The sequence below is a fragment of the Corvus hawaiiensis genome, chromosome 30 (genome assembly GCF_020740725.1).
Source record: "Corvus hawaiiensis isolate bCorHaw1 chromosome 30, bCorHaw1.pri.cur, whole genome shotgun sequence".
Classification (NCBI taxonomy): domain Eukaryota; kingdom Metazoa; phylum Chordata; class Aves; order Passeriformes; family Corvidae; genus Corvus; species Corvus hawaiiensis.
Genome location: NC_063242.1, coordinates 15,239,877 through 15,261,346, shown reverse-complemented (window position 1 = coordinate 15,261,346; position 21,470 = coordinate 15,239,877). Strand labels below are relative to the sequence as shown.

General features: G+C 39.2%; 1 protein-coding gene across 11 annotated transcripts in view; it reads left to right on the top strand.

The window, feature by feature from the left end:
* Positions 1-21,470, top strand: part of PTPRM (protein tyrosine phosphatase receptor type M) — a 460,837-nt gene that overhangs the window by 131,277 nt on the left and 308,090 nt on the right. For all 11 annotated transcript variants that reach the window (XM_048289399.1, XM_048289394.1, XM_048289392.1 and 8 more), the window contains exons 3-5: positions 3,971-4,236; positions 17,476-17,554; positions 20,554-20,669. In XM_048289399.1, coding sequence (XP_048145356.1) covers positions 3,971-4,236; positions 17,476-17,554; positions 20,554-20,669 — 461 coding nt within the window. The remainder of the gene's footprint in view (positions 1-3,970; positions 4,237-17,475; positions 17,555-20,553; positions 20,670-21,470) is intronic.

The following is a 21,470-nucleotide window of genomic DNA, read 5'->3' as shown; positions in this document are numbered from 1 at the left end:
TTCAGGTCCTCTGCTTTCTGCAATACTTCCAAGATGGTCTGTACATAGGTTTGTTTATGAAATACAGTAAATAAAAGAACACCTATATTGAGTTTGCCTTGTCTGAAAGTGGTACTCATTATGCTTGAGCCTTACAATTCATCTGCTCATGCTCAGTAGTTCCAGTGTCTTGAACAGTCCCATGCTTAGTCTTGGGCACTCAGAGTAGTCACAATCTCTTGTGAGTGATGGCTGTAGGGTTGGCTGGCATTTAGGGAATGCTGTTTTGCTAATAAAAAGTAACCTTTTGTATGTACCTTCTGATCTGAGCCTTTCTATGATTTTGTGAACTGCCTAGTCACAGCATTTTTGACACCTTTCTGCGCCTGAAGGTTGCTTTGTTAGTAAATACATATAATATCTGTTCTTAAAATCACTTTTTGCTCTCCATCATTTAGCACATTTTTCAATTATTGAGAGTCAAAATCAACCAGTAGTGATGCCTGAATGAGTAAAATGCCAGTACTTTTTTTTAATGTTAATTAGGAAGACTAATAATTTGTCTTCAACCATGTATAAGACTGGTGAAAAATCAGCAAAGTGACTTTCTTTGCTCACTAAGTCACATTTTCTTCATGCATGAAAAATGATCCTGCGTTCATTTCATTGCGTTTGACATTCTGAATATAAAAAGTGTCTCTAACAAGGCGAGGTGACATGGTGAAAACTTGCAGAAGTGACTGGAAAACCTCTCTTGTGCCATTCCCATAATTTTTTGTAGGACTGTATGTTGCTTTTCTAGTTGTCAGATTTTCTTTTTTAAACATTTCTTTTTTCAGTTCTTCTGTCACTCTGTCTTTATAGCATCTTTTTGTGTCCAGTATTTCACAGAAAATTTCCATTTATGCTAATGAGAATTACCTGGATATTCAATTGCCCAGTTACTCTGGAGCAAATCTGTATTTTCTTTTTTCAAGTATTCCATCTTCTTAGAATTAATATTTATATGAACCAAATATTTGCTGAATTACTGCTGAACCATTTTTCTGTGAGGAATTGTAAACAACAACAGTGACTTTAGGAAAGTCACTGCTTTGTTGATTTAAACTCCTTAGCTAAAATGATGAAATACAGGTGATTCAGCAAGGTTGTGGATCACAGAAGCCTGAATTCAATGAATGGTGAGCACCATTAGGTTTTACTACACTGCATGTAGTGCCTAAACATAGCCCTACAGGCTAAACTCAGGTAAATCCCATTTAAACTTTTTGACTGAGGAAATTATCGTCATCGATGTATTTACACATGAAAGTGCATTTAGGGAAATTAAATAAGTGTGATAAAATGAGTGTATTTATAGTAAGATGTGCACTTGCCTTTTCTTCGTAGGAATGAGTACTCAGATGATTATAATTTTGCATGTTTTCTTGTGGAATCCTTCTGTCCTGTCAGATAACTGTTTCCTAGTAGATATACCAGTGTATAGTTTCAGTTTTATTTTTTATTTATTTCTTATGTGCCCCAGTATATGATAAGCTATTCTGGTGAATTCATCCCCTGTCAGAAGGTGTGCTGTGGGGTTTTTTGTAGTTTGTTTGATTGATAGTTTCCATATAAAAAAGCTTGCCAGTTAATTTTTAGTGAATTCATGAATGCTTTAAGTATTGTTCTTGTAACTTAGCAAATTATACTTATTTTAAGGGGTTTATATTTTAAATGTAAATAAATTAATTGAACGGCAGAGCATGTACTGATTGATTGAAAGAATATTAGTTTCTTTCCTGCCTTTTTTAAGAAAAAAACCATACTCAGTGACTTCTGTTTATGTTACTAATGAATAAGTATTTGTCCCAATATGTTATAGTAACAGACTGTGAATTAAATATAGAGTAATGCCTTTTAGGAAGTAAAATATTTATATTCCTTTGTATTATAAGTCAGTTCCATTTTTGTCAATTTTATGAACTTGGCTAGAAAGGAAATTACACTTGATAAATAATTTAAATTCAACTGCAAAACTGCTGTTATTGAATAGTTAAACCTATTTAACATAAAGATGCAGTCTGAACAAAGGTTCTCCAACATTCCATTTCAAGAAATGACTTGCATCTCATTAAAAAGTATTGTCACCCATCAAAGTAAGAAAAAAAAAATTAAAAATTTTTTCTAATAACTGTGTGACAAGTATGTGTACTTATATTTTTATGAGAACACTTAACTATGCGTTTGTAGCAGGGAACTATAACATCCATTTCTGGACTTATGAAAAATGCAGGGTTTAAATTATCTCATGCATTTTATTGACATGTTTTCTTTTCAAAGTGGATATTGAATTTTATTTCCTTCTATGATATCATAGGTTGTCTGTTAATAGAATTCTTCCCTTTTCATTTGTTCAGCCCAGAATACGAATGTCTCAGAAATCATGTTGTATTTTTCTAACATCTGTTCAGTCTTTCAAATTCCTTAGTTCTGCAACATGATTATTTTGAAGGTACATTTCAATGAAACACATTAATAGGCACTGAAAAATAGAGTATAAATTGACTAGCTGCTCATGTGAGAGTTGTTTGAATGTAACTTTATTTGAATACTTCTACGTTTCTTGTAATTTGCTGTTTTTAAGCTGTGACTATAGTATAAAATTCACCCCCACCTTTTTTTTTTACTTGTAAGGCTTACTGGTTTACTTGTATTTTCGTTTGTTCATGCTTTTGTCAGATTGTTGAAGAGAGGAGACAGTTGTCACACTTAGTCAAGTTAGGTAACTTGTGATTATATAGAGGAAGGCTAAGGAATTGAGACTGTTTTATACTCTTTCTGCATCCCATGCTGCACCTAACCATCTGAACACACAAAATTCTCTTAAATTTCATTGCAGCTCTTGTGGTGGATTGACCCTGGCTGGACACCAAGTACGCTCCCCTTCATCCTGGTCTCAGCTTCACTCCTGAATTTTCTCTCTCTCCTCCCTCCCAGCAGTGCAGAGGGACAGGAAGTGGGCTGGTTCATCACACATTGTCTCTTCCACTCCTTCCTCCTCACAGTCTTCTCCTGCTCTGGCATGGAGTCTCTTACCATGGGATGCAGTCCTGCAGGCGCAGATTGCTGCAGCGTGGGTCCCACACCGGCTCACAAGTCCTGCCAGTTGGAGTGTCCTGCTCCAGTGCGGACTTCCCACAAAATCACCACCTCCTTTGGCCATCCAGTTGATCTGGTGCGGGGCCCTCCATGGGCTGCAGGTGGATCTCTGCTCTATCCACACTCTCCATGGGCTGCAGGGACCAGCCTGACTCCCCATAGTCTGCACCCGGGCTGCAGGAGGTCTCTCCTCCAATGCCTGGACCACCTCCTGCTCCACTTCCTTCACTGAGCTTGGTGTCTTCAGGGCTGTTTCTCTCACATATTCTCACTCCTCTCTTCAGCTGCAGTTCTGAAGGTTTCTTTTTTCTCACCTTTCAAATTACATTATCCCAGAGGTGCTACCACCGTCACTGATGAGCTTGGCCTTGGCCAGCAGTGGGGCTGTCCTGGAGCCGACTGGCACTGGCTCTGTAGGACATGTGGGGAAGCTGCTCGCAAGAAGCCGCTCCTGTAGCTCCCCCATGACCACAGCCTTGCCAGGCAAACCCAGCAGAGACTTTGACTTTAGAAGCCCTCAGGTAGTTGAGAACTACAGCTGATTGTGTACTACCATCTGTAGATTTACCACAGTGCAGATTGCTTCAGTGTTCGAGGGTTTTTTGTTGCTTTCCTTCCCCACCTGTAGAATAAAGATTGTACTATTTACTAGCTTTATGAAAGAATATTGAGATTTTGCAAAAAGTAATTTGAGATGAAATACCTTCCAAATACAAATTACTGTTATGTTAGTAGAAGAAAAATGGTTAAATTAATATCATTTTTTAAATTATGCTTTAGTTACAGATATTACCAAATTAGGAAGAGGAAAAAAAAGGAAGAAATTGAATCAGTCACTTTGTTTTTGCAGGTTCTTTCATGTTGGTGAATACATCTGGGAGATTTGCGGGACAGAAAGCTCACCTCCTGATGCCCCATCTGAAAGAAAATGATACACATTGTATTGATTTTCACTATTATGTTTCAAGCAAGAGTGGAGCTAGCCCTGGCACTTTGAATGTGTATGTGAAGGTTAATGATGGTCCTGTTGGTAACCCAGTCTGGAACACATCTATCACTGCTACTTGGAACAGAGCAGAACTGGCAATTAGTACTTTCTGGCCCAATTTTTATCAGGTATGTTTTACTTTTTATGAAATTTTGTTTCTCATAATAGCCATCTGGTTCTTAATCATCATTTTAACTTTAAATCAAAATACTTTTCCCTATGTCTAGTTGATCTTCATCTTAATTACATTTTTGTACGTGATGCTAAATGTTTGTTTTTACATACATATGGCTGTGTTTATATGTTTACATATATTTATAGAAGTGTATGAAATGCACACATGCTCTAAATATGGGTGAACTAATTATGTTGAAAAAAGTCTAGAAATTTTGCTATTGATTTCAGTCAATTAACTCTATTTCTCTGTAATAAATTCACTCGTTCTTTCAGTTCATTAGGGATGCTGGAATTGAATGCCAATAGATTTTATTACAGTATAGTCTTCAAGTTTGATTTAGATTAGCAATACTTGTTGCTTTAGAATCTTTGAATCCTCAGTTCAAGTCTTTACTCTGAATGCAATATCCGTTTGTTCTGTCCAGTAGTAAACATAAATATAATAGTGGCTGTCATAGGAATGGGATTCTGATTGTATCCTAAAGACTCAGGGGGACAGTCCCTTAGGGTGCTGCTTTTCTGTAGGAAGGTTTACAGATTTTACAGTTACTTACTGTTCTATAGTAGTTCAATGTTTTTTCTCCTTCCTGTGAAAATACAGTCTATGTCTCCACAAACAAGTAACTTAGTTTAATAAGAGCAGACCAGTAGCATGGAGATGTTATTGAAGCTCCTCCATCTTCACGTGAAGTTTGGAAAGTTTTAATTGTATTTTATTTGTTCCCCTGTACTGAATATTGTTACCATACTTATGGTTTGAAGCTTTCTGAAGAAAAGCCATCCCAAAGATGGGGGTTCCTTGACTGCAGACCTCCCTAGGAGGTACAGTGTTGCTCTTCCACCATGCTGTTCTTGAAAGCAACACCCTAACAGCAGCGCCCCAGTTACCAGTGTCAGGCGTGGCAGAGTCTTGTTTCTGCATTTGCTGTTTCAGGTAGCCAGGTATTTGTTGCCCCATCATATTCTCATGATAGGTTTGGCAATGTCCACTGCAGGTACTCTGGGAGGCTACAGTGGACTCCTTTCTGTGGCTGCAGCATCTGATCTGTGAGGACGTCTCAAGTGAACTCAATTTGTCCCTTTTGAGCCCTTTTTCTTCTAAGGAAAAGAAAATGCTGAAGAACTTTCTGGAGTCTTTTCTTCTGTGATTGTTTCACCCACAATGAAACAGAAAGTCCTTTTCCAAAAGATGAGTTTGGAGTGCCAGGAACATTTTATTCTTGGAATGTGGGATGCCTGGCAGTGGATGCAATACTTGCAGACACGAAAGAGCATACTTATTCATTTCCTTTTGCCTCTGCTAGTGTGTTCCTAGGTTTGATAGCTGGTATTCAAAGGGTCCACATTTGCATCCAGTGTTCTGTCCGAGGTTCCTAGGAATTGCTGCAACTGCATTGTCAGGGCTTCCTGGAAAGGATTCAGGGTAGGCTTACGGACATCTCAGCAAACTGTATGATGTGGATCTTTTATAATTGTCTGCAGGCTCGATGAGGTAATACTGGTGCCTTTTCTAGAGGGGCAGGCATTATTAGCAGAGCTGGGGTTCACTTCAGCATGTGGGAGAAGCTGTGTGCTACCTGACTCTCTGGAGCATGAGGCTATATCCTGATCACAAAGTCCAAGCTCGGTTTAGTCATACATCTGTCAGGGTGAAAGGGCAGTGTGTATTTTGTTGCCTCTCAGAGTTCAAGGAGTGTCTAGGTGATGCTCTCTGTCATATGGTTTGGTTTTAGGTACTCCTGTGAGGAGCAGGGAGTTGATATCCATAATATTTAAGTGTCCTTTCCAACTCAGGACACTCCAATGGTTCTCTGACCTTACATCAAGACCTCAGGTTACCAATTTGATACTAGTGTTGAGAACGCTTTTCAGTGCTGCCAAAAAGCCTTTCTGTTTTCACTGAAATAATGACGACCAGCCTGTGGTGTTAGCCTCAGTGGATGGTGGGAGAAGAGGATAGAGCACCCCACAGACAATTTTGTGGCTGACATTGAATGTAACTCAGTGGTTTATAATGTGGAATGTACTGGAAGGTTTTGTGAATGTGGTGGGTGGTTCAGGAGTACTGAATACTGAGTAAATGTGTGACTGTGTCACTTCTGTCCAAGTCTGTAATGTCCCCATCTGTATAGTGAATTAGTAGAGAAGCTTCCAGTTTCCTGTCTTCTGAAAGGAGTCTGGTTTTTATGCAGCAGAACTGCTCTGGAATCAGCAGTCAATAAAGAAGAGGGTTGTGCTTCAAAGTCTCACAAGTCTCGCTCTAGCTCTGAATCAAAAGGCTGATGTGGACAGGGCAATTTTAGTAGAAGAAGCCTTGACTCTGACTATTAATTTTAAGGTAAATTAACATGTTCATAAAAATACACGCAACCTCTGAGTGTTTCAAATGTTATTAATGTAATTAATAATAATCTGTGTCAGATTCCTGACAATATGATACATCTAACTGATGTCTGAGTAATAAGGGTGTTTGGCCATAAAAACAGAAGGATAACCTTTCCCATCCTCTTTCTCTTCAAGACCTGCCATCTGGACTGTTCACTGTTATTCATAGGTGAGCCCTTACATACTTGGATGGGGTACTGCAGTTTAGCAGATTACCACACATCAGCTGATGTGTAATAGATGCCTGAGCCTATCTGTAATGGATTCTATGTGCTCTCCTTGCTGCTGGAAATGTTGAAATTTCTGCATAATCTTTCTTTCACTGTGGAGTACACTAAGTCATTTTCTTTGTATTTGCTGTATATAATCTGAAATAATACCTAGTCAGGTACTGCAATTTAGCTGATGTGCCAAAACATTTTATGCTATGTTAATATCCATGGCGGTGCAGGGAATCACTGTTAAAATACTGTAACTTCAGTGGTCTTATTGTAAATAAGCTCATTTATTCTCGAGGAAGTGCTGTCACCATTTCAAGAGCTTACGGTTAATTGTCTCCGTTTTTGGTTGCCTCCATCCTCTCAGAGATCTGTGATGCAATTTCCTCACTTGAGTGCTGACATTTGCAATTTTTCATTGTTTCTGAACTCTTTTCATCAGTTCTCATATTTTTCTTCTTCACAGAGTTTGTTGTGGGGGAAGGCAGGAAGTTAGCTGCAAGCAGCTGGGAGAAGGGCAGGAAGACGAGAGAGGGTATATGTGGATCTTTTGAGAATATGGCTCCAAGTTAGGTGACAGCTCAGGTGACTGCATGAATAGTGGGGAAGACAAAGGACTCACTGATGGGTGAATAACATAGTACCAAGTCTGTTTCCTAAGCTGCTATTCATTTGAGTCCAAAACTCCAACATCCTTTGGCACAAATGCATGTGTTCCTCACAAAACCTCCAAGATACACAAAACTTCCTCCCAGTGATTTTCTGAGTTTGTCTGACCTTATTGAACATAATTAAGAAAAGCCCACTAAGAAGATTTTTAGGGAATGACGGAGCCCTTTTTAACTTTTCTTATATGAAAGTTGGTAGTTTCCCTATGAGTAATCTCCAAGAAAAGACGTGACATTAAGAGGTGAAGGGACAAAACAATGTAATTGTGTGATTGTCTTTGTTGTGTTTTAAATCACATAATCCATGTAGCCATCCATATCTGTGAATGTTTTATAATTCCATTCCATTAGCAGAACATCTACAAAATGCAAATGAAACCAAAATGTACCAAAGAACTCTGAGGACAAATTATATACTATGACATTTCAGAGTTATAAAATTTATACAATTCAATATTTTTAAAAACACAGTGTGCTGTGTCTGTTTTGCTGTTGAAAAATGTAGGCAAAATAACTCCCACTAATGGTAGCTGACTACAAATCAGATTATGTAGTATGGAGTGAATTTTAATCCATCTTTTAAAGTTGGTTTGAACCATGTATTGTGAATGCATACAAGCAAAGTGTTCAAAAGACTTAATAATTAACAGTAGTTTATTATTGTAGCATCAGTTGCCCCAGCTTGTTAATGCTTTTCAGGTTGGGTTTCTATTTAGAATCGACTCTTTAGAAGTACAGTCTCTGAACAAAATAATTAATTTCTTTTAATGTACCCTTCTCTTTTTGCCAGGTAGTTATTTGTATATGTTTCACACCATAGGTAAGCTGTACTACATATATATCACAAATCACAATTATAACCTGCCTGTAACAACACTAACTGTGGATTACTTGCTGATTATCTAAATTGTCAAGTATTCTGATGATTAATGATGTAGTTAATTCCATAATTAATGATCTTCCAAGTACTGCGGCCTAACATCTGCCATTGATTTTGGGTTATGTCTGCATTGCTGTCCAGTTAGCGATAACAGTGTACTTGCAGTAACATGGCTTCAAGATGCCAAACACCTTCTGAGAGTCCAAGATAATCAGCACAGCTTGTTCTTTTCTGCTGTGCCTCCTGGTCTCTGAGCTATTTGTTTTGAAGTAGCTGGTGTATTTCTGCAGGTACTAGTCTTATTTCTGTTTTATAAAACCGCTGTAGGAGTGCCCCCCTGAGGGAGCATTGCCTTCCTCTTTTTAACATTGGTCATGGGAGAAATTGTTTGCTTTACTGAGCTACTGTCTACTTGGTGCATCTTAAGCAAGAGCATCAAGGAGTTTATCGTGCCTTTGGAGACAGCCTGCAAACAAAACTAAGCTTCACATAATTCCTAAGACCTTCACCCTCCTCCTAACTTGAGTAGAATTAGAATGTACACAGAAAAAGAGAATTGAATGTTACACAGATTTTTCTGGTTAGTGGCAAGATTGTTTTTAGATTCTTGGGATCAGTCTCAATAAGTTGAGAGGCTCTAAAATTGATGCTTTGAGATACAAGTCATGAAAAGGCTGCTCACCTAGTGAGGAGAGGGTGACAGGGGTTTTTTTTTGTGTACGTTTTTATTTTCTTTAATTTTTGGATGTTTTTTCTCATTTGGATTTTTTAGCAGGAGTAAAATCTGGTGATTTCAGGGTTGTTTCCCCTAGGTTAGTTAATGATTCTCAGACCAATTAGTAGGATTTAAAATACATTTTTCATTTTAGAAGTATTGCCATTTTGGAACATTACAATATGCAAAATGCTACTACAGAGTTGAGTCTGGTAAGTGGCTTGTGTTCCCTGCTTCTAACCTTTCAAGCGAGCAATTTTGCACAGCTCCACTGCAAGTCACACACCATTCCCCTATCAGTTTTTATATTTTGAATTATTTTCTTTGTACTTTGCTGGAAGTCAGTCATGGCAGCAGTGAACTGAAACAAATCTTGATTAAACAAAACAACAAATGCTGCAGATTTAAAATCCAGAAATGGAATTGAAAGGATTAAAAATAGCTTCCAGTGGAGTAACACAACTGTCTGTACCACTGCACTGTCTTTAAACCTAAAATCCTATGAAGCTGGAATGAGAAAATGGGGTAAGAGCCTGGCAGTAATTCCTGATCCTTTTTAGTAAGGACACAAAGGAGTTGCATGGTATCACTTCACAGAGATGAGATTTACCCTTTACCATTCTGACACTTTCCCCTGTAAATGAGGACTTCAGGGAATAAGAAGCAGTAGATCCAACCTAACTTTTAAAATCTAGACTTAAACATACATTTTTTCATAACCTGCTTTGTACATGTTTTGTTTGGAGTTTGTCTCATGTAATGTACTTAAATCCTCGTCTAGGACAGAGCATTAAGCTTCTTGTGCAATAAAAGTTAGGCTCACATTTTTGTGTGTTTTGTGTGTTGCATTCAACTGCACACACACAGTTCCTGAACTGTGCTTTGAACTCCAAAGAAACTTTGAAATGCATATTGCATTTTGAATCACAAACCTGTGTCAGGCATCTTAAATATCTCTTCTTCATTGACTTATGTGCTTTGGCGATAGCTATTTTGAGAAGGATGCACCAGGGCAAACCATGTACCTAAATTTAAAAACCCAAACAGTCTAGAAATGGTCACAAGTAAGGAGGCATGCATTTTTTGTCACGTGCACAAGGCTCTGTTGCTTTTTCCTGTCCCTTGCTCCTAAACCAGAAAAACATTTAGGCTTTCAGTAGAGAAATACAAGACAGCAACTGGTTTAAAAACAGAGAAGACAAAGATTTAATAAGCCATAATGTCAGGAGTTCAGTTTTCAGTCTGGCTTGCTTGTTCCTTTGTGGTCTCGGATTGGCGGCAACCACCAAAATGTTGTTTCACCTGCTTGAGTGCACGTGAGAGGGCCAGGTGGTAGCTGTGCAGGAGTGAGAGGTGGGAAGGGAAATGGCAAGAAGCGAATTCCCAGCCAGGGAGGCCTGAACACATTTTAGGCAGCCCACATCAATAAGCTGTGATGGACCTCTGCAGGGCCTGGGAAGGACCGAGTCAGGAACCTCCCTTCACATGGCTTTGATGAGAAAGCAGTTGCTGCTGTTGTGGCCTGGTGATAAGGCAGATAGTCCGTAGGATGAGTCAGAAAGGGGAGAAGAATTCAACCCACAGGGTACAAGTCAGTGCCATTTTTTTGGAGAGAAACTGTTCCCAATGCTTTATAAAGTACAGTCAAAGAAAGGTGCTCCATGTGGCAAAGCAGAGCAGGGAGAGAGGAGAGTGCAGCGTGTGATGCAGCACTGCCTGCTCACTGGGGATGCAGGGGGGCAGGACTGTAGCCTGAGCTTAAGCAGCTTTCTTAATACTCCTTTCTCTTTCTTGTTTTTGCAAAGGGCTGTTTTTAAGTCGTGTGAAGGACAGTGTTTATATTAGGTACAATCCACCTTTTGACTGAAAGTGTTGTAATTTTACAGCAACAAAGGCAGGAATTATGGAGTGAGGTTGTGTGGCAACAAAACCTGTTTATTTCTATTGTTCTTTGGAACAAACGAGTTATCTTGAGTCGCACATTTTCAGCGGTAAGCATTTATGTTGGTGAGCAGACTCCCTTTCTTTGTTCCTATGTAGCAAGGGGAAGTGGCAGGAATGAAAAGCTAATTTTGCTCTTCAGTGAAGCAGGGAGGATCAGGGACAGTGCAGTGCTAAGCCGCTTCCCTGGTTCCTGTTTGGCAGGCCTGCGACGGAGAGAACGGTGTAAAACAACTCTCAGGGCAGTGTTCAGCAGTTTTTCCTGAGCAAATGAATTCCGTGTTTTAACCAGTTGTTTCCGGACTGATAAGGTGGCGGAATAATAGGCAAAAAATCCAAGGGCCGCCCAGTCTGACATTGCTGGAGTGTTTTCTCTGTTTTGACTGGAGTCTTTTGTATTGCCTGCAGGTGTTGCATCAGCTGTGAGAAAAGGCAAAGTTTGGAGGTGGGAGTAAAAAAAGTTAATGTTTACAAGCCAAGCTACTTTTCAAATGGGAAATGATGGAGAAAACTGGATATGAATTGAGTTTCTAGGTTTTATTTCTAGTGAAATTACTAGGAAAATTGATCCAGATTTGTGAAGAGTCTTGACATCCCTATTGTAAGCTTTTCAGTGAATAAATGGGCTACCAGAAGTGTTACTCAGGTCTCTCTCTCACAGCATGTAGCTCTCTTACCAGGGCTTTCAGAAACCTGTAATGCATAGGATCGAATTCCTTTTTTAATTTAAAAAGGAAAAATGCTTAGTTAGATACTTGAGTCCGTAATCTTCATTCATCAATTTAAATAAAACAAAATATTGAATTTGTTTACAGCAGTTGATAGTATTTCACAGCCTGTGAACAGAAGAGGGATTGTATTACTATACTTGGAATGAACTGTCATGTTCATAGAATCATAGAATGATTTGAGTTGGAAGGGACCTTAAAGATCATCTAGCTCCAACCTCCTGCTATGTCTTGCACACCTACCATAAAAACAGGTTTCTCAAAGCCCCATTCAAGCTGTCCTTGAACACTTCAAGGGATGGGGCTCAGTTTCTTCAGGAAACCTGTGCCAGTGTTTCACCACCCTCGCAGTAAAGATTTTCTTCCTAACATCTAATCTAAATCTACCTTCTCTCAGTTTAAAACCATCGCCCCTTGTTGTATCATTACAAGCCCTTGTGAAAAGTCCAGCTCTCCTGTAGGTCCCTTTTAGGTACTGAAAGGCCGTAGAAATATCTCCAGGATGTATATATGGTTATATGTATACCTGTAATGTGGTGTCCCATAATGAGACCAAGTTGAATGAAGCTCTGAACAATCTGGTCTAGTGAAGGCGTCCCTGTCCATGACAAAGGAGTTGGAACTAGATGAGCTTTAAGTCATTTCCAGCCCAAACCATTCCATGATTCTATGATCCCTGGAGCCTTCTCTTTTCTAGGCTGAATGATCCCAACTATTTAAGCTTGTCTTCATAGGACATGTGCTCCAGCTCTCTCATCATCTCCGTGGCCCTTGTCTGAACTTCCTTCAACAGGTTTCATGTCCTTCTTGGGCGCCCCAGAGCTGGATGCAATACTCCAGGTGGGGTCTCACTGGAATGGAGTAGAGGGGGAAAATCACTTGCCTTGACCTATTGGCCGTGCCTGTTTTGATCCAGCCCAGGATGCAGCTGGCTTTCTGGGCTGCAAGTGCATGTGGCTGGGTCATATTGACCTTCTCATGCAGCAACACCCTCCAGTCCTTCTCCTCAGGTCTGCTGTCATTCCATTCTGACCAGTCTGTATTTGTGTGTATTTTTTCTTTTATACATGTATCAGCATCTCTCTTTGACAATGGTATGTCACTACTGGCTTTAGCGCCTCTTTCCATTTACAAAAAATAGCATATTCCATGTCAGAAGAGATAAAAAGTTGCAGTCATTAAAGTTGGTATCAGTTTGGCTGTTGATTTTAATGGAAGCACGATTAAATTGACAGTATTTGAATTTGTAATACTTTTCTTTGGAACATACTGTTTTTAATGTCAATAATTGTAATTCAGTTGTATGTCCAACTGGCATTTTCTTGATGCACTGCCTGGCTTTTTTGTGTAATGGCATTTTGGTATTTTGTCTAGAGATACAGCAAGGCATTTTAGATCATTCATTGAGTTTTTCTTTGCTGTTGTCATTAGAAGTTCTTATTCAGTTATTTCAGGGCTGTAGTTTCTGCCTATGAACTGAAGGAATGGGTTTATGTTTAGAATCTACAAGGTTTTTTGTCTGTGAGTAGATTGCAATCCTGAGGTACTTAAAGCCTCTCCAAGAGACTGTAGCTAAGCTCCCCTGTCATGAATTACAGAAATTATTTTGTGATCTACTCAGGTATTGAGTAAGTATTCTTTTCTAAAGCTCACGTTATTGATCTTGCTGGAAGTCAGGTAGGTCTTTAGGAAAGACACTCTTATGCAGCATTTTTAAAAAACAGTTAAGTCCTTGTGTCATGGCAAAGCATAGTCTCGGAAGTGATCTTGCAAAGGGGTGCTTACAGCTTCCTCTGTGACCTGACAGAACCTATCAGCTGGCCAGTTTGAATATGGACAATTCTTTAAGCCCCTTAAAATTGTGACCACCTCTGTGGTCCACAGTTAAGAATAGACACACCCCGGGCAGAGCGCTCTCTCGTTGCCGGTGCTGGGACAGTTGGCTGCGGGGCCCGTGTGGGGGCCAGCAGGCCCAGCCCAGGCCCTGCTTGGGCCAGGCCGGGCCAGGCCACAGCCATCCTGGAGCCAATGGGCCCTGTTCCACCCATGGAACCCCTCCCACATCCCTGCTGTGGGCAGCCGGAGCGGCTCAGCTCCCCCTCTCCAGTGCAGCCAAGATTCAGCTGAAGCTGCACTGCTGTCCGGCAGAGATCATGTGACCAACAACGATAAGCAACATTCCAGCTGCAAGGCCCGGGTGAGATTAACCCTTTTAGTGCTGTGATGAGCTGAAAACCTGAGGGAGAAGAAAGAGGAGATGCTTAAAGCTGAAATTCTGTTGTGAAGCTATGATATATCAGAGTATCCCGTTGTAATTTCATGAAGGCATGGGGGGTGGAGTGTTCAACTTGTACTTGAGAGCAAAAGCACCTGCGCTGAGATAGGCAGATGCTGAAGCAGCTGTAATTTCATGAGAAGTTTGAACAGGGAGAGATGGAAGTGGTGAGGACTCTTACTCCACATGGAAAGGGGAAGACCTCTGTTCCTGGAGATGCTCCCAGAGATAGTCCTAGAGATGAAGATGAGGAGGACCCTTTGCTCCCAGGGAAGGAGCAGGGCCTCTGTTCTTAGAGATGAAATGCTCCCAGAGATGGGTGAAGAGAACTTTTGTTTCTGAACGGCTCAACCTTAAAATGGTACCCCATTAGCTCAAGAGTGGACCCTCGAAAGCAGTTGTGGGAAAAGCTGCAAGTCAGGGAAGGGACTCACATGCAAGCAGAGAACCAACTCGGGCAGCTGTCTCATTGTGATAATGTTTTCATATCATGGGCAAGAGAGACTCCTTTCCCTAAATGGACTAAACAAGGCTATTATGGAAGTGGTAAACAGACTGAACATCTCAAGGGTTGTCTTTTTACATTGTCACTGGGCAAAGGGAGAAAGGTGGGGGGAGGAGAAGAGTTCTGAAGGTGTGGTATGATTTTATTTTTTTTTCTCTCTTTTAGGTCTGTTAATAAACTTCTTTATATTCTTTCAAGTTTGGTGCCTGCTTTGCTTTTCTCCTAATTCTTATCTCACAGAAGGTAAATAGTAATGAGTATTTTGGACCAAACCACTACACTAAATTGGTGTTTCTGCCCGGTTAAAAACCGAACCCACTACACCTTGTTATCTGGCAGTAACATTTTTAGCAGAAAACTTCTGACTGGTTTGGCTGGCTGCCCCACAGGTCTGCATGTGCCAGTTCCTCAGGGTATTTTATAGAATTTAGCGTGTCTGAAAGTTGAGAACCTTTGTAGTTGAAAAAAACTACTTTACTCTGCAGTGATGAGATCATGGATCATGTAGGCCTTTCAGATGGCTTTGTGCTGCTCTTCTTATGCTGAGTGCTCCATAAGAAAGAGAGGGTTGTTTTTGGGGATTTTTTTAAAGTTATGTTTCAGTAAAACCCAGGAAGTTAATTGTTGGGGTGTTTTTCTTCTTAACAGAGAAAACTCAAAGCCACTAGGGAATACAGAAAACAAAGGTAACTGTCCCCAGCCCACTGTGTTTTTACAGGCAGGTCTTTGCATCCATACCTAGATTCAGTTATCTCAGGGACTTACTTTGTGGCAGCATATTTCCCTGGGAAACTTCTCAGTCACTTCTGAGGCCTGGTTGTCTGCTCCCTGTTCTCCACTACTGTGTTGCAACATCTGTGCCTTAACTGCAGGTTCCTGGGGCTATGCCATGGTTCTCATACCCTATGGTCTTTCAGATGTTCTCTGCTTGAAATAGGCTTGGTAGCTCTTCAGGAAACAGAGCAGTCTCTGCCTTCTTTCAAAGGCACCAGCATAATTTTTTTTTCCCCCAGAGATCGTTATACAAGTGGAGTATGAGCAACTTTGTCGCATTTGTTGATAGAGAGAAACGCTTGTTCTTTTTTCAAAGGTCAGTGGCTGCAAACAGGAGCTGCATTCTTGGGGCTTGCACTGCTGTTAAAACTTAGGGTTACTTTGTGCACATCACCTCTCTATTTCCATTTCAAGGCTGTTAAGATGAGGGTAATAATCACGGTTAGAAAAGTTGTTTCAGGTCTCTGAATGCAAGTTATTCTTTGAGTCTTTGCTCTTTTTCTTTTTTAAGAACTTCTGCTTCCCAAGATAGTTAAGACCAATTCCATCAGGAGATTTTCTTCTTTATAGGAATGCAATTTTGAATGGTGTTGTCTGGATGTTCTACTAAATGCTGGGAGCCAAATCCATACCCTGTTTAGCCTGTTGCTGTGGATCAATAGTATCAGCTTTAAGAGCCAGTAGAGTGCCATCTAGCATTTAGAAGGCCACAGACTGAGGCTTGTGACCGAGCAATCCTTTTCTTGCAGAACTTGTTTCTGAAAAATTTCTTTGGCAGCATTTGGACTTCGCTCTTTGACACCGTGTGGTTTTTTTCTGGCTGCATGGTTCATGTAGTGGCGACACTGGCGCTGTAGGTTGAAACTTGGTGTAGACAGGAGGCAGAACTAGAATGAAAAGTAATTTTTTCCTTTTCAGCCAGGTGAAGTTAATCCAAATTTACAGCAATTTTACTCCAGTGAGACTGGAGGGAGAAATGGACAGAGGTTAGGAGGATCAAATCTGGGAGAGAACAACAGATTGGTGTCCACAGGCAGAGCAATGAGAAAGAAGGGAGAAGGCAGAGGCAGAAGGGCATGAAGGTTTTTCTTTCCTCAAGGTTTGTTTTAAAATCAGAATCAGTGTTCTGACAGTGTTTATTCAACATCAGGAAACTGTGATATATTACGGAGCTGTATGTTACCCTCATAAAATGTTTGCATTTTGTATCATTCAGTGAGGGATATGGTACGTAGTGTGTGCATCTGTTCCGAGGTTAAGCACAACATATGTGTGAAGAATAATTTCTAAGCTTTGTCTTCCTCAGGGTGCTTCCTAAGACCAGTTACAAGAAGCAATTAGAGTTAACTTCCTGAGCAAAAGTGAAGTATTAATAACAAAAATAAAAATCACAACCTGGATTTTAGCGTGTACTTCTTGAGCATTGGTTTGGCAATGTACCTGCTAACATTGCTGGCATATTTTCTCCTATTCCATAAGAACATTCTTGGGATGTTCAAAGCTAAGGCTGCCAAACTTTGGAGAGGTTTACTTTAGAGTGTACTCAATTCAAATGACGAGAACGGTCCATTTATTTTGTGACCTATTTATAGCCATTAAACAAACCGTGGCAAATGGATCTGCTTTACTTAATTCACTGCATTTGGTGAAAGATTAAAAGCATGGAAAATACATTCCTGAAAATAGGTGTGTTTGTGTCTGATACCCTGCAAATCTCTGTATACTACAGAATTGTAGTTTTTAAAATAAAAGCAGTTCATTCTGCAAGACAAAGAATTGAAAATAAAATACCAGTCTTAAGGTGTTTATTAAATAGCTACTTTGGCAGACCAAATAATAGGGAGATTTGGTTATTTCTGCTGTGAGCTATATATGATCCTGCTTGTAAATCTCCAAAAATGGTGTAAACATGAAAAATTTAATTTAAGTTCTGGTTAATTTTAGTGATAAGAACAACACATATTGAGGGTTTTATGATTGTGTTTTGTTTTCCAGGTGTTCTTAAGATATTGAAAGAATTGATGTATTTTTCCATAACAGACTATTTTTATATTCCCTGTGTTCCAAAGCTGCTAACTGAAATTCTCTTTCTGCTTCTTAGGTTGTTTTTGAAGTGGTTACTTCAGGTCACCCTGGATATGTGGCTATTGATGAAGTGAAAGTTTTAGGACATCCATGTAGTAAGTACCTGTCTTGTCTTGTAAAGCCAGACCCCCTAAAATGAACGTGCCACTATGCTTCAATAAATGTGGAGCAAAAGATGAGGAAGATGTCAGAAAACAGTGTCACTGCTGTAAATACAGGCTGGTATATATAAAGTGTTGCTAGCATGGCATCATTGCACCTTATTGGCTTTAAAGACATCTCTTTTAGGTGCACCTTGTGTACAGCACTTAGCATGAGCCCCAAACCCAAACTGGGCCATATGGCAACTCTTTAGGACAAAATCACCAAGTCATCATGGTTCTCTGATTCTAAGATTTGTTGATGAGTTTTCTGTCTGCATCAAAAATTCAGTGCAGCCACATTCTGAGACATTATGGAGAGCAGGTGAACAACACAGCAGCTGACTATATAAAATTATTTTTTCCAAGGCTTAGAAGGAAGAAAACTCAGCTGGCTGAGGTCTGAGGCTTTGCTAAGCAAGGTTGCTTAGGGTACTTCCCAAGGTTCATGGCTCAGTTTCTGCACTGTTTTACTTCTTTATGTTTCAGATATGTTTCTTTATCCCATTATTAAGGATATGTAATACTTAATTAACCTGAATTGTCAAAACAAACCTTGTAAATAAAGCTTTAATGATGCAAATTTAAAGACATAATTGAACAAACTACTTAAATCATTACTTCACATATATTCTGTTTGTTAAATAAGATTTATTAAGGTCGTACATGGAATGGTAGGTTGTAATCTTACTGACCAAATAAATGACTGAATGAGGAAGAAGACACCAACTTCTGTGTGATTGTTCCTCTTATACCATGTTGAGCTTGTATGCATTTATTGTGGCTTTTAAGTAAGAGCTGTGATTCCAAATAAATAGTGCTCTGTCGAATAGTACTGAAGCACCTCATAAAAATGGTTTTAGTGTTAATGGCAAGAAGACACACACATTTCTTCAAATACAGAGACACTTATGCAGAATCAGCAGTTGTTATTTCTGAGTCACTTATTTCTAATAAACACAGCAGGCTCTCATCTTGTTAGAAAGTATATGTGCTTCTGCATTTTTAATTTATATACTTGGTTCAGGTAGGATAAGTCTGAAGCATCATTTTAGCAGCTTACTAATTTTTTTATACAGATTTTGAGAGGTTTGATCTGTGCATTTGTACCAATCAATTCTCAAAACCTGCAAATAGCTCATGTTAATGTGGAGACTGAGTTATAGCCCATAGCATATAGAGTTCTAACATAACAGTGTTGTAATGCAAAAGCTTTAATGAAAAGTTCTTTGATGAAGTAATTAAAATGTTAGAAATTAAGACATCAAACCAGTTAAATTGTCTAAAGAAAATGGAAAAAGTGTGAAAATTGAAGTAAAACTCATCTGTGTCTAAAACTTTGTAAAGCTCGTTATGATATTCTTTCTGTTTATTCCCAGAAAAAGTAGTTCTGGAATTATTAACTCTATAAACAAAAATTGAAATGGGAAAAATATTTGATAGGCAGTTGCCTGGGTAGTACAAACAAAGACCAAGCAGAAGACAGGTTGTAGGCACGAAGAAATGAAAGGGGTGGGTTGTGGTAGATGGGTAAGGGTTTTATGGTTTGTGTGTGTGTGTGTTTTTAAAACCCAATACACTTCTCCACTTAGGCCATACCTGGTAATTCAGAAAAGCTAGTTTTCTAGAGTTTAAGAAGATCAAGGAAACAGTAAAATCAAGTGGGGGTAAAAGCAGATTTAAAAAAAACCCAAACTGACAGCTGAGAAATGGGGAATATACTGAAGAATTTTACTGAATAGTCTGACATTAATAGTTTGATGGGCAGAAGTGGATAATTTTGTCTGTCTGTCCTAACTGGGAAAGGTTTTAAGAAAAAACAAGGCAGTATATGTAATAAATTTGCCATAAGGGTAGTTAGGAAAATATTTTATCCCATATTTAGATATTAATTGGAGCTATTTTATTCTATCTCCTCCTTCTTATGCTGTCTTGCACTGGATATTTAGCAACTTTTTCTTGACACTAGCTATTAATAAATTCCTTAAAAATGCAATTTCATCCAGCAATAAGGCTTTTTAAGAAAATGTGATCAACACTTTAAATTATTGTAATGCTCTGCTAGAAAATAGATGCTTAGTTTGCCAGTGTACCGCTAGTACTAAGATTTTCATGTTGAAAAGCAATGTTCAAAGCCTGGCTTATCTGTTAGTATAGACAATGCAAGAACTCTGCCTGGCTGCAGTAGGATTTGAATAGGCTGGGGAATACTGTGCCTTAAGGGATAGGTTTCTGTATAAAATATCTATGTTTTTTCTGTATTATGTGGTTGACTCTTCTTAGTAGAACAAAAATACACACTATCTTTTCTCCTTCAGTGGATGTAGTTCTTGTTAGAATATCAGTTTCATTCATTAGGTTACTTGTAGGAATGTTGCTTTAATTTTTACTGGGATTGTTTTCTCTTTCTAAATGAAAAGTAAGCATTGATGTGGAGAATATGTGTTGTGTTTTGGGGTTCTTTCTGCAGTGCTGTTGAAAGGAATTGTGTTTGAAGAATACAGCTGTAGTTGCTGAGGAGTGTTATGTTAGTATTTTAGGTGTTTGGTAGGCTGCATTCTAAAAGATCTCTTCTACAGACACTGTACTTGGTTAAAAAGAAAAACCTGGTCGCCTGATAGCATCACTTAACTTCTTACTGGCTTGTCCAGTTGGTAGTGTAAGCATCCAGTAGGTTTGTCTTCAAAACATTATTAGTTTCCAATATGATCTTTTTTAATAGATTGTTATTACAAGAGGAGTGCTGAGCTAAGATAATTTGCACAGCAGGAGCAATTAAACAGCACCCTTCTCTTCTGCTCTTTCCCAGGCATGGAAGTAAACCAGCCTAGAATCTAATGTGCAATCAGTGACTTGAACCTTTTAGAAGAGGAACTATTTTGCTTGTGTGGTGTATTTTTTGTAGCCAGTACTTTGGTCTTGCATAACTTCAGCACTTTTATCTTTTCCAACAGCAAGAACTCCCCATTTCTTGCGTCTTCAGAGTGTGGAAGTCAATGCAGGACAGTTTGCTACTTTTCAGTGCACTGCCAATGGTGGAACAGACTCAAGTGACAGACTCTGGTTACAGGTAATTTCTTTCTTTCCTTGTGCACTGAGATCTGGAGAGAGGAGAGACTCTGAAAGGAATGTAAAACGTGAAAAATTATAGGGCTGTCCATTTCATCAATATTAGATTTTATAGTGCCTTTGAACTGCTGCATTGTAGGTATTCTGTTGTAGAAAATGCTACTGGAAGATTTTCCTCCCTTGTTTCAGTGGAAAGCCTTACTAAAAATAAAGGTACTGTTTTCCTTACATGTGGTGGTCATGAGTAAAGGCTAAATCCCCAAGGAAAAACACATGACTTTCTTATAATTAAGTCTGTGCTGGCTAACTGCAATATTATGCATAATGATTTTCTTGGCTTACCTCTATCTCTGTTTAGTATTTTCAGCTAAAATTGCATACTTACAGTTTAAGTGTAGAGAAGACCAGTATGAGAGTCAGATCTGACCTTCTGTATTACAGACCCAAAGAATCTTACTTATATTCATTGAATCCATTATTTTTTACTTAATCAGTAATGTAGCTTCTGGGTGGATGTCAGATCTTGATTTAAAGTCTATCTCCAACTCATTTTCTTTCAGTCAAGACAGTGTTCCCTTATTCATACGTGTAGCCTGGTATCAGAACCGTGCCTTTTTGCTTGATCTCTTTTTATAATGGGGGTGCAAGTTTAACTGCTGTCTTGCTGCCATTATTACAGAGTTGTTCCCTACAGCAAACAATAGTCAGTCTTTGGACTTAGCGTTGGGAATACACTAGCCTCCACATCCCAGTGATTTCCATACATGAAAACCAACATGCCAGAACAAAGACATTGTCTGTG